A 15,907-nucleotide genomic window follows, 5' to 3' on the forward strand; every position below is an offset into this window, starting at 1 on the left:
TAAGATTGTTTATTTATTTATTTAGTAACAAATATCATAATAAGCTTAAAAGCTGGTTGTAATTAAGCCATTTAAGAATAAATTAATCTTGAATTAATAATTAGCATAGAAGCTGGTTAAAATCTGCTAAGCGACAAGAAACTTTATGATGAGAAATCACTGATTTAAATGTAGCACTGCACTTGCGAAGGTTGTAATTGTTGACAGAGCCGCTAGAGGTCAGTGTTTCTCTCTGGTAAAACTGACAGATTCTTCCGGGACTCAAACCTCTGCAGGACTTTACTCTGGTACAAAAATACTTTACTATGTCTGGTTCATAGGTGCATCATTGCGCGTTAACAAAACAAATTGATCGAATACTTAATATTGTAACTTATTCTAACTTCGTTTGTTCATGTAAATCTTTGCAGAAATCGAAGTGATTTGCTCGTGAACTTTGCTCTGCTGTTTGTTCCTCCAGTTTTCGCTCTTGTCTGTATCATCATGTCTTCGGTTCAGATGTCAGAAGGTTCGGTTCGGGTGGAGATCTGCGGAGATCAGCCGCTGTTCTACCGACAGGCGCTTCCGTTGAGCGGTACCGCCGAACTCTGCGTCCTGTTGCTGCACGGGATCCGGTTCTCATCGGAAAACTGGCTGAAAATCGGGACTCTGGAGACTTTAGCTGCCGCGGGTTACCGAGCTGTGGCGATTGACCTGCCAGGTGAGCGACAGAACCTAGTATTTACATGCATATCCATAATATTACCATGAAATATAACCACAATATTTTGTATGACCGTGGTGCCATGTCAAAAAAACATTAGATATAATAATGTATTGTTATTATATTTATCTATCATAAATAATTATTACATTTAAAAACCTTTTATATTAACAGTGCTGTAAAGTGGAGAAATGAAAAGAGCTTTAATATGGAAAATGATGTAAAGCATAAAAAAATATAAATACATATTTATATAAAAAAAAACTAATATATTCTACATATACAATAAAATAATGTATATTTTCTTTTCCCCCCTGTCATTTATTGTGTCAAAACCTGTGGTATTCCCATATGTACATTTTGTACATATGGTAATTAATATTTACTAAATATTTAAATATATTATTCATATATTGTTCATAATATAGCAAATTTATTATACTTTTATATAAAAGTTATGAGGTTCCTGCTGATTTATTTCAATTTAATATATTGTAATTATATTTATCTATTATAAATAATTATAACATTTAATAACCTTTTATATTAACATTGCTGTAAAGTGGAAATATGCTTAAATATAGCTTAAATATGTAAAATGCTTTTAATATGGAAAATGCTGTAAAACATAATATATATACAGTACAGTCCAAAAGTTTGGAACCACTAAGATTTTTAATGTTTTTAAAAGAAGTTTCGTCTGCTCACCAAGGCTACATTTATTTAATTAAAAATACAGTAAAAAACAGTAATATTGTGAAATATTATTACAATTTAAAATAACTGTGTACTATTTAAATATATTTGACAAAGTAATTTATTCCTGTGATGCAAAGCTGAATTTTCAGCATCGTTACTCCAGTCTTCAGTGTCACATGATCCTTCAGAAATCATTCTAATATGCTGATTTTCTGCTCAATAAACATTTATGATTATTTTCAATGTTGAAAACAGTTGTGCTGCTTCACATTTTTGTAGAAAAGCATGATATATCAGGATTCCTTGATGAATAGAAAGTTCAAAAGAACAGCATTTATCTGAAATACAAAGCTTCTGTAGCATTATACACTACCGTTCAAAAGTTTGGGGTCAGTAAGAATTTTTATTTTTATTTTTTTGAAAAGAAATTAAAGAAATGAATACTTTTATTCAGCAAGGATACATTAAATCAATCAAAAGTGGCAGTAAAGACATTTATAATGTTACAAAAGATTAGATTTCAGATAAACACTGTTCTTACTAATATATTCTACATATACAATAAAATAATGTATACTCCCCCCCCCCCCCAATTCATTTACTGTGTCAAAACTTGTGGTATTACCATATGTACATTTTGCTAATTAATATTTACTGAATATTTAAATATATTAATAGATTATTCATATATATTGCTAATATAGTATTGCTAATTCCTGAGACTCTGAAAGATCTTCTAATTAATTTTATCACTATTATCACTTGATGCTATCAAGATGAATAGTTGATGATGCTACCATGAACATAAATTAGCATATAAAAGGTCAAATGTGGGCTTCCTCCTCCTGTCTAATCAGCTAGCCATGCTTGTCTTTTGTGATGCTTGAAGCTCAATAGGATTAAGTTAAGGGTCATATCTCATTATGATTGGTTGATCAGGGACTAATCAGTGACCAGACATTTCTCAGACTTTCTCATTTCTGTGCGTGTCATTTCTCGCTCAGGTTTGGGTCAGTCTAAGGCGGCGGAGGCCCCGGCTCCAGTGGGTCAGCTGGCTCCAGCCGTGTTCCTCAGACAGGTGTGTGAGGGTCTGAACACCGGCCCTGTGGTAATCATCAGCCCGTCTCTCAGCGGCATGTACTCGCTGCCGTTCCTCTTCCAGCACTCAGAGCAGGTCAAGGCCTACATCCCTGTAGCTCCCATCTGTACAGAGAAGTTCTCCGCAGAGCAGTACAGCAGCATACAGGTGAGAGAGGAATGAGACTGTCTATCTATCTATCCATCCAATTGTTCCATTACATAATCATCTTATTTTTTATTCATCTTTAGATTTAATACTACGTAATTAAATTATTTTGAGTTGATTAATGTATTTATTAGCAGCTAAAATGTGTGATTTTCATCCTCATGTACCTGTACAGACTCCAGCTCTTATAGTTTATGGAGATCAGGACACTCAGCTTGGTGAAGTGTCGCTAAGCAACCTGAGTCATCTGCCCAATCACAAAGTGGTGGTAATGAAGGGGGCGGGGCATCCTTGTTACCTTGATGATCCAGAGACCTGGCATAAGGCAATCCTGGCCTTCCTAAATTTGTTGTGGTCATATTAAAAACCCTAATTAATAGTAGTAAACTAGTGTACTAATTGAAAATATTAATTACAGACCTGATCAATATGAAGTACATCAGAAACACTCACTTTTTTGGTATGTAACCTTGCATAATCATCTTTGTTTGATATTATTTGCAAATGTGGACGCCTGGCAGTTGTGTTGAGAGATGCGTTGAAGACTTGAGTCAATGTGAAAAATGACATCAGAAGTGGAAAACTTTGGTCAAAAAATGTACATTTACACACAAACTGACCCCCAACCACAACTTTCAGATGCCATCTTAATTTTTTAGAATGAAACGCACAGGATTGTGGGATATCAAAGGCAGCGAAGGATACATCTATGCTGCTTTCAAAAATATCTCAGGAGACGGGAAGTGAAGCTAAAATTGAAGGCAAAGCATTTCGATCGCCCCCTGGTGGCTGGCTGCAGTATAGGCCATAAACCCCGCCCTCTCCATGTAACTGAATGGGATGTGAGCCAAACTAAAAAAATCCAATTACACTTCAAATTTTTTTCCAAAGATGGTTTGTGTCATTTTAGGTAGTTCTTATCACGCAGATGTAAATTCAAGTGTTCGTTTTCCCAGTAAGTTTGGTTTTGGTTAGTTATTTGATGCTATAAAAACAGGGCGTAACGTCATGATTGACAGTTGTGAGTGAGTCTGCGGGAGTGTGGGCGGGACCTTGATGCCACAGCTCCACCTCAGGATCACTACTGCACAGACTCGGGCTCCGAACTACATAATCGGCAATGACCGTTACTGGGATATTTTGGATTCATTTTCCTACAGTGGAAAGAAGCGGAGACGTGCCATCCATCTTTTTTTTTTACAGTCTTATGATTCAGATTTGCCTTGATGCCTTCCTACCTTGGAATGCATTATCAGAAGGCAGCATTTTTAAGCTTTCAGATGTAGCCAATGAGAAAATAATATAGGACATGATTTTATCCATCTGGAACTAAATGGACCGTGAAAATGCATGTTATAGATTTTATTGTGAACAATTTATCCATGCATGCAATTCATTTTTTGTTTTTAATTTTTTTGACCTCATAATGTTTGATCAAAACATAATAACCGGACATTGAAATGACAAACTGGTGATATATGCAGGAGTTCTCCGCTTTTGTGTTAATATGCTCAACATTCTTGACGAAATAGTGCAATTTGTTACTTTTTTGCTTTCAAAAGACAGATAAATAGAAACTGCAACTAAAAACCAATCATTATGTATATTTTCAACACATCTTAAGAATGTAGTACAGTACTATGGTGTCACATGTTAAAATTGGGACCAATGACTTTGTTTATGTAGCCATCACTAATGAACCTCTATAACATGTTGATTGCACCAGAAAAATAAACATTACACAATGCACTGAAGTGAAAAATATGAACATTATTTAATAACTGATTCTCTGTAATAAACAATTTGAAAATATTTTACAAGGAGTCACAGACACAATATTTTACAAATTTTCTCTTGTCTTTTTTTGTTGTCTGTACAAAAAAATGGAGCAACATGGACCCAGAGACGCGGCACTGAGCCCCCAACACACAATCCAATAAACGAACGAAAGAAAAAACGCTCACCATGATTTCAGACCTCAACTCATGAGTATTATCAGCAGTATTGTGTTTCTATTTTTTTTATCGTTAATACATTTTAAAACCTCACTCATGTTAAATTCAGTTTCTCCTTTGTACGTTTTTTTTTTATATATATTTTTTTTGTACACATTTGTCACGGAGCACCAGACTAAAGACTACGTAATCACATACACACGTCTCGCTGATGGAAACGCGCCTACAATGATGTTGCTTTGGAGGGGGAGGGGCTAGGGGAGGGTCTGAGCTAATGACTCCTCCCAGCGGGTGGGTTATACATCAGGCCCCTCCCCTTGCGCAAGCTGCTTCCTCTTTTTAGCTTTTCTTTTTGAATACTTTTTTTTTTTTCTCTTTTTTGGCAAAAGCAAATCTTTCAGACCACTTAAAAACAAGGACTTTTGTTCCACAGTGTACTTGGAATTGTGACACAAGACCGACACATTCATGATCATTTAATCGCAGTGTCTTGCCAAAATGTGTTTCTCTAATTCAGGCAGTTCAGTGCCCCTGTACATCGACAGTGTTCCAGTTTTAAGACAATTACACACTTTCCCCCCCAAAAATAAAATACAGTAATAAAACAAAGTGTGGCAAAGTTTTAAACCAACTCTCCAGAATAAAGAACAAGGCATTTTTCCACCTTTTGGAGCGTTCTTTGCTCTGATATGAAATAAAATTGTAGACCGTTTCCATAATCAGGCAAAGAAAGAGGTACACATTAACAGGTTTCAAAGTTAAAGTTGTTGGTTAAAGGAATATTTCACCCAGAAATGATCATTATGTCATCATTTTACTCACCATCACGCCATTTCAAATCATTGTTGTGTCTAAGAGAACTTGATTTGAGAGCGAAGGAGTATTTTTCAACTTAAATTCTTCTCAGTGATTTGAAATATATTACACAAGACGTGAACAACTTTTATGGTATTTTTATTGTACATTTCTGTCCTTTTATGAGCTTGAAAGCCCCTGGTTGCTATATTTTACTATATTTTTGTATGGCACTTAGAAATCCCTATAAATGGGAATAGAAAAACTTAAGGGTGAGTAAATGTTTTCATTTTTGGGTGAACTATCCCTTTAACTTCGCATTGTCATACCGACACCTTGGTTTTTGCCATTAAGCTGGGGGCGAAGGCCTTAAACAGTCTTACATTACCACATATGACCTTATATTTCATAATTTGTGTTTTTCCATTTATAGGTCTCAATGGGGTCTAAAATATATATATTCATACTGCAGACGGATTCATAAATCCATCCGGACGTGGGTTATAAACAGGAGTCATATGTGATAGTGTCAGGATCAGGATTGCATTCAAGTTCAGATATTAGTGATATGTACAACTCTCACCACGATATTTAGCATATATACCTCACCAATTAGTTCTGAAGGTGAATGAAAACAAGCTGAGCGATGTAAGAATCGTGTCCACTAGCATCAGACATGCATCGTTCACCTCTCAAATAAAGTGTGCACAAAACACATGACATCCTTTTCATGAGATAGATAAGAAAACCAGAAAATAAATAATAGTTCACCCAAAATAAATTCTCATTTGCTCACCCTCATGTCGTGTACGAGTTTCTTTCATTTGTAAAACACAAATGGATATGTCCTTTCCATACATTTGTTTCCTACAGAAGAATGAATGCCATACAGGTTTGGAATGACATGAAGGGAATAAACGATGACAGAATTTTGAATTTGGGGTGAACTATTCTCTTCAATAGACACGGATAGAGGGAGTGTTTTAACATGTTAAGTGCTGTCTTTTTAAATTGCACAGGCAAACAAAACAGGCTTTAACAGATTTTGCCTCAAGACAGACAGATATGAAACATTCGTTTGACACAGATCATTCCTTCAACACCAACGACAATACTCTCAAAATACTTCTCAAAAAATTGTCAATTTTTCACAGTTATTTCACGTAACAGCAAACATTGATTCTTTTCCTCAACTATCGGCAAACCTTCAGACACAAACATTCGCTCCCCTCATACATACTGAACAGATAAACTACAGCAGTGAAATGACTCCGTAAGGAACGCTATAACCAGACTGCCTCTGTTTTGATGGATTGAGGTTATGTAGAGCGGCCGTTTCAACTCCAAAACCTACGTTACCAAAACTCAGTAGCAACTTAGCAGTAGGAGCGAATGTTGCCCACAACTGTCAGTGAGTGAAACCCTCTAACAAAGACGATCCTAAAAAAAACCCCACCATTTTTGGACATGTCTTGCCAAACGTGCAACTGAGAATGAGTAAGCGAGGTTCAGATTTAGCCCCACTTACTGGTAAATTCAATGCATAAGGTGCTTGTCAAGTTTGTGTACATGTAGGGATGGAGCTGAAGGGTATAGCAAACACTGCGGCTCAATAATACTCAAAATTGAAAAGATAAATCGCATTCCCTTTTGCCAGTCAGGTTACGATGTTTGGAGGCACTGGTTGTGTTCGGAATAGCATACTAGCATTTAGGGTGAATTCAGGTTGATTGGGACACTTTTTGCCATTGAGATGACTGGGAAAATGTTTCCAAATCAACCTGAATTCTCGATGCTGTATTTACATTGCACACAGTACGCAGTGTGTAGTATGCCTTCTACTTTTGTCAAAATGTTTTTTATAATAAATAAAATGCTGAATACCGTGTCCCACAATGCAACGCACTCAAATTGACCAGCCATTTCCAGTGTGAGGAATGACCAGAAACTATAAACTTTGATTATCTCAACTATTTCACTCTTGACTTGATTATTTGATCAGTTCATCATTTGTACACTAACTTTGATTTAAAGAAATGCAAAATAACCATTTTTATTAAACATGCTAAATATTAAGGTAATGTGACAAGAACATAGCCTAAAAATGTTCATCAGTGAACATTAGTGAGTATTTTTTTAAAGTAGCATGAATACAGTATGCAGTACGCTAGTATTGTATTTCGAACACAACCTGTTTGACTAGAGTTTTAAGGCCCATGAAAGACCTGAACTGACTGAGGGTGAAGCTCACTGCTGTCCAATATAAAAGTGCATCAAGGCACAGATAAAAGAAGGTTGATAGAGGGCCCAAAACAAGGATTTTTGCTTAAGTTTCATCGCATTACTAACATTTCAACAACAGACTACTCGAGGCCAGAAACATACTCTATGCAAATACACAAGTGCAGATGCAAAATGCTGTTTTGGGCCTTACATAAATATATATGAAAAATAAAACATTTCTCCTCTACATGAATGATCACATTGACTAGGATCATGGTAACGACTACTATTCACTGACAAATCCGTCAGTGCAAAAAATGGTGCAAAAAATGTGTGATCAAATGCAATGTGTGGTCGACATTCTGAGATTGTGAAAAACTGTACAGAACAGAACTGTAGAGACTAAAAACTGCATTTCAATACATCAAAAATCTCTCCATTAGCACATCTCATCTTCACCTAAATGTTTTCCAATAAGACAGTTCAGTGACCATGTCTATCATGCTCCAAAAAAAGAGCATGTTCATTTGATTTGTGTCCATACGATAGCCTTCTGTCTGTTCATCGTGATGGGACTTTTATGGTACTTTTTTGTCTTTTTGGAGCAGGAAAGTCATGGTCACTATCGTTCTTGATTCTTAATGGGTTAGTTCGCCCCAAAATTCTTGTGGAAGCTCAAATGTGCTGCGTGACACACAAGAATGAACCTCATTGGTTACGCAGCATGCTTCTGCAAGAGGTTTGTTCTTGTGCATCATTCATGTTCGGTTGAGCTTCTGTTTATGTTCGCTTTTCAAGGTTTATATGTGAGTAAAAGCCTAAATTAAATCTGTTCATCATATAAAGCGATCATGTCTCTTCAGAAAATTTGAACTAAACTGCTCAATTCATACGGGTTAGTTTTACGAACTCTTTATGAACTTTTTAAACAGTCAAAGATCAAGTTGCAAAGGCAGTCAATGGAGGGACAGAAATCTCTCAGATTTCATTAAAAATATCTTCATTTGTGTTTTGAAGATGAATGAAAGACTTACGGGAACGACACGAGTAATTAATGACAGAATTTTCATTTTGGGGTGAACTAACCCTTTAAATTTCTCATTCGGTGTTCCACAGAAAAAATAACAGCATACATGAGGGTGAATAAATCAAACAGAAGTGTCATTTTTTGAGTAAACTAGTCCTTTAAAAATGAACACATGATATTACATATTAGCTGCAAATATTATATAACTGAGGCATTAATATAGTTTACCTGTGAAAAAAACAAAACACAAAAAAGCCTAACCTAATCGGCTCAGGTTAGTGATATACATAGAAATAACAAATATATGAAGCCCTTGTGACTGATAAAGGAATGGTGTGATACTGCTTTTATTTCACTTTCTTTTTCTGTGGTTTTCCTACCTCCTAATTTGGCTCGAAAAATTAGACCACGCAACAAGTCTCATTTTGGCAAGAAGTAGATATAGTGCATAAATAAATAAATGATAATTGAATAAATAACATCTATCGTCTTCCCTTTCTCATTAAATACCCTAATATATGGAGGTATGTTTTTAATACTCACATGATGTTATTGATATTTTTTTGAGAATCTGCACATATTCGGTTATTTTCTTATTACCGGAAGCAAGACGGCATCAGAATGTCACGTAGCCTCGCGACACGGGTTACAGGATGAAGATGAGGATGACCTTTCCCCTTTAGAGGCGGAGTCGAGCAAAACTCAACCCCCTTACGGCCGCAAAGGCAGGAGAGAACAGTCCGTGTCATTTTCCACCACGTCTTCGTTTTCCTAGATGGCCGTCGCTAGCTTCCTGTTTTCATGAAGACACTTTTAGCTCCTCCCACAAATGCTCTTGATTGGCAGGAGAGGACAAAGTTCTGCAACGGTCACTAAGCAACAACCTGTGAAGCTAAGTGGATGAAGCAGTACGATTGGGCTTCCATATAAGGGCAGGAGGAAGTCCCTTTATATTACCTATGACTAGAGCAACGGGGAGATAAAGGAGAAATGCAGAATTAAGGAGACGAGAAGGAGGGAGAGGAGGACAGGAGGATGGAGTTAAACAGAGGGGTGAGCCAGAACAGGCAGGAGGAGGAGCTGGAGGAGGAGTAAAGTGAAGAGGGAGGGGCGGAACGAGTGACCCCGCCCACAGTCTGATGTGTTCTCCTGGAAGAGAGAGAGAGAGAAACGTGCTTTGGTTAATGTTTTTTGTAAAGTGACATTCGCAACCCGCGTTATAATAGATATTTTTAATTTCTTCACAATAATGTTTACTGATGAATCGCTAACAATAAGATCAGGAACATGTATTAAAGGAAGTAAATAGGGTTGAATTTGATTTCATGTTAAAGGTGCTCTAGAATTAAATATTGAATTTATATTGGCATAGTTGAATAACAAGAGTTCAGTACATGGAAATGACATACAGTGAGTCTCAAACTCCATTGTTTCCTCCTTCTTATATAAATCTCATTTGTTTAAAAGACCTCCGAAGAACAGGCGAATCTCAACATAACACTGACTGTTACGTAACAGTCGGAATCATTAATATGTACGCCCCCAATATTTGCATATGCCAGCCCATGTTCAAGGCATTAGACAAGGGCAGCCAGTATTAACGTCTGGATCTGTTCAGAGCTGAAGCATCAGACTAGGTAAGCAAGCAAGAACAACAGCGAAAAATGGCAGATGGAGCAATAATAACTGACATGATCCATGATAACATGATATTTTTAGTGATATTTGTAAATTGTCTTTCTAAATGTTTCGTTAGCATGTTGCTAATGTACTGTTAAATGTGGTTAAAGTTACCATCGTATCTTACTGTATTCACGGAGACAAGAGCCGTCGCTATTTTCATTTTTAAACACTTGCAGTCTGTATAATTCATAAACACAACGTCATTCTTTAAAAAACAGTGTAGCATTAGCCGTTAGCCATGGAGCACTATCAAACTCATTCAGAATCAAATGTAAACATCCAAATAAATACCATACTTACACGATTAGACATGCTGCATGACGAACACTTTGTAAAGATCCATTTTGAGGGTTATATTAGCTGTGTGAACTTTGTTTATGCAATGATAGAGTCAAGAGCTCGGGAGGGGGCGGAGAGCGCGAGCAATTAAAGGGGCCGCAGCCTGAATCGGCGCATTTCTAATTATGCCTCAAAATAGGCAGTTAAAAAAATGAATTAAAAAAAATCTATGGAGTATTTTGAGCTGCAACTTCACAGATACATTCAGGGGACACCTTAGACTTATATTACATCTTGTAAAAAAACGTTCGATGGCACCTTTAACTTTAATGTCTATGTGTGGCATCTGTGTCAGCTACAGATGATAATTTCCCTCAGTTTGAAAAAAGAACTGAAAAGTCTGTTAAATTTCAGTTGTTACAAGTGTTCTGGTGGGTTTCAGTACAGAAATGTGAAGCTCATATTTTTGTTAAATATACTTCTGTCAAAATGCTACTCGAGTGTTCTTGGTTATGCATTAAAGACATGATTCTTGTGAGCGGAATTTACAGAACTTATTATGCCATGTTTCTTTGGATAAACAAGTGGAAGCATGTGAATGTGTACGTACTGTGACATTGTAGTCGAAACAGGTCGTGGTTCCTTTTCTATACCGGGCTGTTGTTATTGTCTCGCATGTATCTGTTTCCTTATCTGAGAAACGGAGGGTGTTAAGGAATGTCTTTTTAACAAACTTAAACTACCATTCAAAAGTTTGGGGTAAGTAAGATTTTTTTTAAAGAAATGTATGTTTATTCTGCAAGGATGCACTGAATTGTTAAAGGATTAGTTCACTTCAGAATTAAAATTTCCTGATAATTTACTCACCCGCATGTCATCCAAGATGTTCATGTCTTTCTTTCTTCAGATGGAAAGAGATTATGTTTTTTGAGGAAACATCCCAGGATTTTTCTCCATATAGTGGACTTTAACAGTTACCAACGGGTTGAAGTCCAAATGTCAGTTTCAGTGCAGCTTCAAAGAGCTCTACATGATCCCAGACGAGGAATAAGCATCTTATTTAGAGAAACGATTGGTCGTTTTCTAAAAAAATAAAAATAAAACCACAAATGCTTGTCTTGCACTGCTCTGCGATGCGCCACGCATTAAGTAATCACGTTGGAAAGGTCACCCGTGACCTGAAAAACTCAATCTCATTTTCTCCTCCAACATCGTTGTTTTACTTTTTGTAAAGGCTGTTTGACTTCTTGGACTGGATCGGTGCTTCCGCCAACATCACGTGTGACTTTTCCAATGTGATTATGTAATGCGTGGCACATCGCAGAGCAGTGCAAGATGAGCATTTGTGGTTAAAAAGTATATAATTTTTTATTTTTTTTTAGAAAATGACCTATCATTTCGCTAGATAAGACTCTTATTCCTCGTCTGGGATCATGTAGAGCTCTTTGAAGCTGCACTGAAACTGACATTTGGACCTTCAACCCGTTGAACCCCACTGAAGTCCACTATATGGAGAAAAATCCTGGAATGTTTTCATCAAAAACCTTCATTTCTTTTCGACTGAAGAAAGACAGACATGAATATCTTGGATGACGAGGGTAAATTATCAGGAAATTTGTATATTCTGAAGTGAACTAATCCTTTAAAAGTAACCACAAAGACATTTTTAATGTCACAAAAGATTTCTATTTCAAATAAATGCTGTTCTTTTGAACTTATATTCATCAAAGAATCCCGAATAAAAATGCATCACTCTTTCCACAAAAAATGAAGCAGCACAACTGTTTTCAACATTGATGATAATGAGAAATGTTTCTTGAGCAGCAAATCATCATATTAGTAAGATTTCTGAAGGATCATGTGACACTGAAGACTGGAGTAATGATGCTGAAAATTCAGCTTTGATCACAGGAATAAATTACATTATCAAGTATATTCATATAGAAAACAGATATTTTAAACTGTAATAATATTTCACAATATTACTGTTTTTACTGTATTTTTGATTAAATAAATGCAGCCTTGGTGAATTTTTTCAAAAACATAAAAAGAAACTCACCAACCTCAAACTTTTGAACAGTAGTGTACATTGCATCATAATTTCAGAGAGTATAATAAAGTAAAGAAAAGCATGATTATGTATAAGGATACATTCTGTCTCCAACTGAGACAGGTTCTCTATTTCACAGGAGTTGCAGGACAGTCTTTCAGCCACCACAAACAGCAAGTTGGTGTTGTTTATTCTCTTAGCATGAATTAATCTGTAAAACAGGCACATTGTTATTAAAAAAGTATATATATATAATCTACACCGACAGCATGACTGAAGTGTGTCTGACCTGGAGCAGTTGTCACAGTCCTGCAGTATGTTGTAGGAGCTGCTGATGTTACTGAAGTAAAACTGCGTCTGTACCATCACACAGCTCGTCTCTTTGTGCTCCATTCCTTCAGCGTCCACCTCATCTACATCCACACACACGTTAGATTTGTCTTCTTATTGATTCACTTAAACAACGACCTTTTAAAATCAATGTAAACGTTACACACCTGTCATGAACCAACTCTGATAGGTGAATCCATACAGCATCTGCTGCAGCAGTGACCTAAGCACAACACACACATGTTTACAAGCTGCTACATCACTGAGATCAGACAATATAATTGACTGAGACAGAAACTCACCAGGCAGCCGCTGACGTCCACCAGGCAACATTTAACACATCAGCAATAGTAGGCTGAGAGGAAACACATGACATTTGATCATTCCACAGTTCATCATCCAGCCAAATACCCTACACATATTTATCTTTATCAGTCTATTCATCCATCTATCCATTTATTCATCCTTCAATCCATCCAAACATTCGTTCAGTGGTATTTTAGTACTATTTATATACTATTATAGAATTTATTAATATTTTGAAATTTTAATTTTAGTAATTCTGTTAATTTGTCAATTTTATCATATTATTTGGTTTTTTATATTTCTATTTAGCTCTATTTTATTTCAGTTTTAGTAAATTTAGTACTTCAACTTATTTTATTTTAGTTTTAGTACTTGACAAAATATATTGACAAAATAATTTAATACTTCAATTTCAACTTATTTCATTTTAGTTAGTTTCCAAAGCAACATTTAATTTAAGTTTTTCATCTAATATATATTTTATATTTATTTTTTAAATAGTTTTAATTTTAGTTGTAGTTATTTTGTTGTGCTTTTGTCATTTCAGTTTTTATATTTCTATTTAGGTTTTTTATTTCAGCTTTAGAAATTTAGTACATCAACTGCAATTTTATTTCAGTTACAGTAGTTTCCAAGGAAATATTTCTAACTTAAGTTTTTCATTTAATAATTGTAATTCATTTTTTATTATTATTTTATTTTAATAAATGAAAATGATTTTTAATAGTTTAGTAATTCTGTTATATGATTTTGTCATTTTTATTATTATTATTTTTTAAATATTTCTATTTAGTTTCAACTTATTTTATTTTAGTTCGTTGCCAAAGCAACATTACGGAAGAGGATTAGGGCCAAGCAATAATAAAAAAATAAAACCATTTCGAGATTAAAGTTGTTAAATTTCGAGAAAAAAAATCAAGATAAAATGTTGAGAATAAAGTCATTCAATTACGAGAAAAAAGTGGTTAAATTACGAGAACAAATTCGTTAAATTATGAGAAAAATGTCGTTAAATTTCGAGAAAAAAGTCGTTAAATTACAAGAAAAAATTCGTTAAATTACAAATTTGTTCTCATAATTTAACGACTTTTTTTCTCATAATGTAACGAATTTGTTCTCATAATCTAACGACTTTTTTCTCGTAATTTAATGACTTTATTCTCAACATTTTATCTTGACTTTTTTCTCGAAATTTAACAAGTTTTTTCTCGTAATTTAACGAGTTTATTCTCAACATTTTATCTTGACTTTTTTCTCGAAATTTAACAAGTTTTTTCTCGTAATTTAACGAATTTATTCTCAACATTTTATCGACTTTTTTCTTAAAATTTAGCGACTTTTTTCTCGTAATTTAATGACTTTATTCTCAACATTTTATCTCAACTTTTTTCTCGAAATGTAATGAGTTTTTTCTCGTAATTTAACGAGTTTATTCTCAACATTTTATCGACTTTTTTCTTGAAATCTAACGAGTTTTTTCTCATAATTTAATGAGTTTATTCTCAACATTTTATTTTGACTTTTTTCTCAAAATTTAACAACTTCAATCTCAAGATGGTTTTATTTTTTTATTATTGCTTGGCCCTAATCCTCTTCCATACAACATTTCTTAAGTTCAAGCAAGTTTTTTTTTTAAGTTTTTCATCTAGTATGTATATTTTCTTTTCTTTTTATTATTACTTTATTTCAATTTTTAATGGTTCAAATTTTAGTTAACAACACTGCATTCTGTAATCCAATCAGACTACACATTCCAGACGTACTGTTTTTATGCACCCTAAACTTTGCAAAAATTCAAATACACATTTACATGTGCATTACATCCTTTCCAAACTTCAGCGCATACACGGTGCATACGTCTCCACATTCAGAAACGGCCAAAATCACACAAATCATATGCTATCCATGAGCATTATTGATGTGTTTGCCTAAAAATGTGCCAGAAAAGCTTTTTAGCAAATATTCAGTCTTCACTGAGTTCATAAGAGGTAAATAAACATAACCACTATGGCACATGTGTGCGAGGTGTTTTCAAATCCAACTGTAAAAGTAGTCAGATTCAAAGGTTTATGTGGCTAACATTTTATATTTAACAGAGCATTTAAAATTTACACCACCCCTTTTAATCCGATTCCATTTAGATTGATTGAGGTGTTCACGTGTCCAACTGAGATTAAGATCGGATTATCCATCCATCCATCCATCCATCCATCCATCCATCCATCCTCTTACCACAAACACTCCTCGCGGGGCGGCCCCTGTGTTGCTGCTGGGCACGGGGTCACACACTGACTGATAGTCGTAGGACTGCTTGCGTTTGTAGAAGGAGTTGTTGTAGAGGGCGTAAAAGAGAGTGGAATCGACCTCACTGAAGAACATCCCAATCTACAGATAAAAGAGGAAGAGCACGGCGTGTAAAACAGGAGCAAACAAAGTGTTTACACATCGCTGTCCTGTTGAACTTCCTGACCTTATTCCAGTGGTCTTTCTGATTGGACATGATGAGGAAGCCTCCGTCATCAATCAGATAACAAAGCAAGTCCTGCAAAGAATGATGGACAGTTTCTAGTAAACACATTACAAAACAATACGTGCGTGTAATGCATGGGTT

General features: G+C 35.2%; 2 protein-coding genes across 3 annotated transcripts in view; one reads left to right on the plus strand and one right to left on the minus strand.

Annotated features, from left to right (window-relative positions):
• The first annotated feature begins 194 nt into the window (after positions 1-194).
• Positions 195-4,460, plus strand: abhd14b (abhydrolase domain containing 14B). Its single transcript, XM_048199166.1, has 4 exons — positions 195-287; positions 461-700; positions 2,407-2,648; positions 2,824-4,460. Exons 2-4 carry the CDS (start codon positions 484-486, stop codon positions 3,010-3,012), a joined length of 648 nt encoding a protein of 215 aa, XP_048055123.1. The 5' UTR covers positions 195-287; positions 461-483; the 3' UTR covers positions 3,013-4,460.
• A 4,186-nt stretch (positions 4,461-8,646) lies between these two features.
• cacna2d2a (calcium channel, voltage-dependent, alpha 2/delta subunit 2a) overlaps positions 8,647-15,907 on the minus strand; it is a 383,618-nt gene continuing 376,357 nt past the window's right edge. For both annotated transcript variants that reach the window (XM_048199167.1, XM_048199168.1), the window contains 8 exons: positions 15,767-15,838; positions 15,529-15,681; positions 13,293-13,345; positions 13,158-13,213; positions 12,950-13,073; positions 12,762-12,871; positions 11,221-11,303; positions 8,647-9,797 (listed from right to left, as the gene is read on the minus strand). In XM_048199167.1, the coding sequence (XP_048055124.1) occupies positions 9,690-9,797; positions 11,221-11,303; positions 12,762-12,871; positions 12,950-13,073; positions 13,158-13,213; positions 13,293-13,345; positions 15,529-15,681; positions 15,767-15,838 (759 nt within the window). In that variant the 3' untranslated portion in view covers positions 8,647-9,689. The remainder of the gene's footprint in view (positions 9,798-11,220; positions 11,304-12,761; positions 12,872-12,949; positions 13,074-13,157; positions 13,214-13,292; positions 13,346-15,528; positions 15,682-15,766; positions 15,839-15,907) is intronic.

This window comes from Megalobrama amblycephala, linkage group LG8 (genome assembly GCF_018812025.1).
Source record: "Megalobrama amblycephala isolate DHTTF-2021 linkage group LG8, ASM1881202v1, whole genome shotgun sequence".
Classification (NCBI taxonomy): Eukaryota; Metazoa; Chordata; class Actinopteri; order Cypriniformes; family Xenocyprididae; genus Megalobrama; species Megalobrama amblycephala.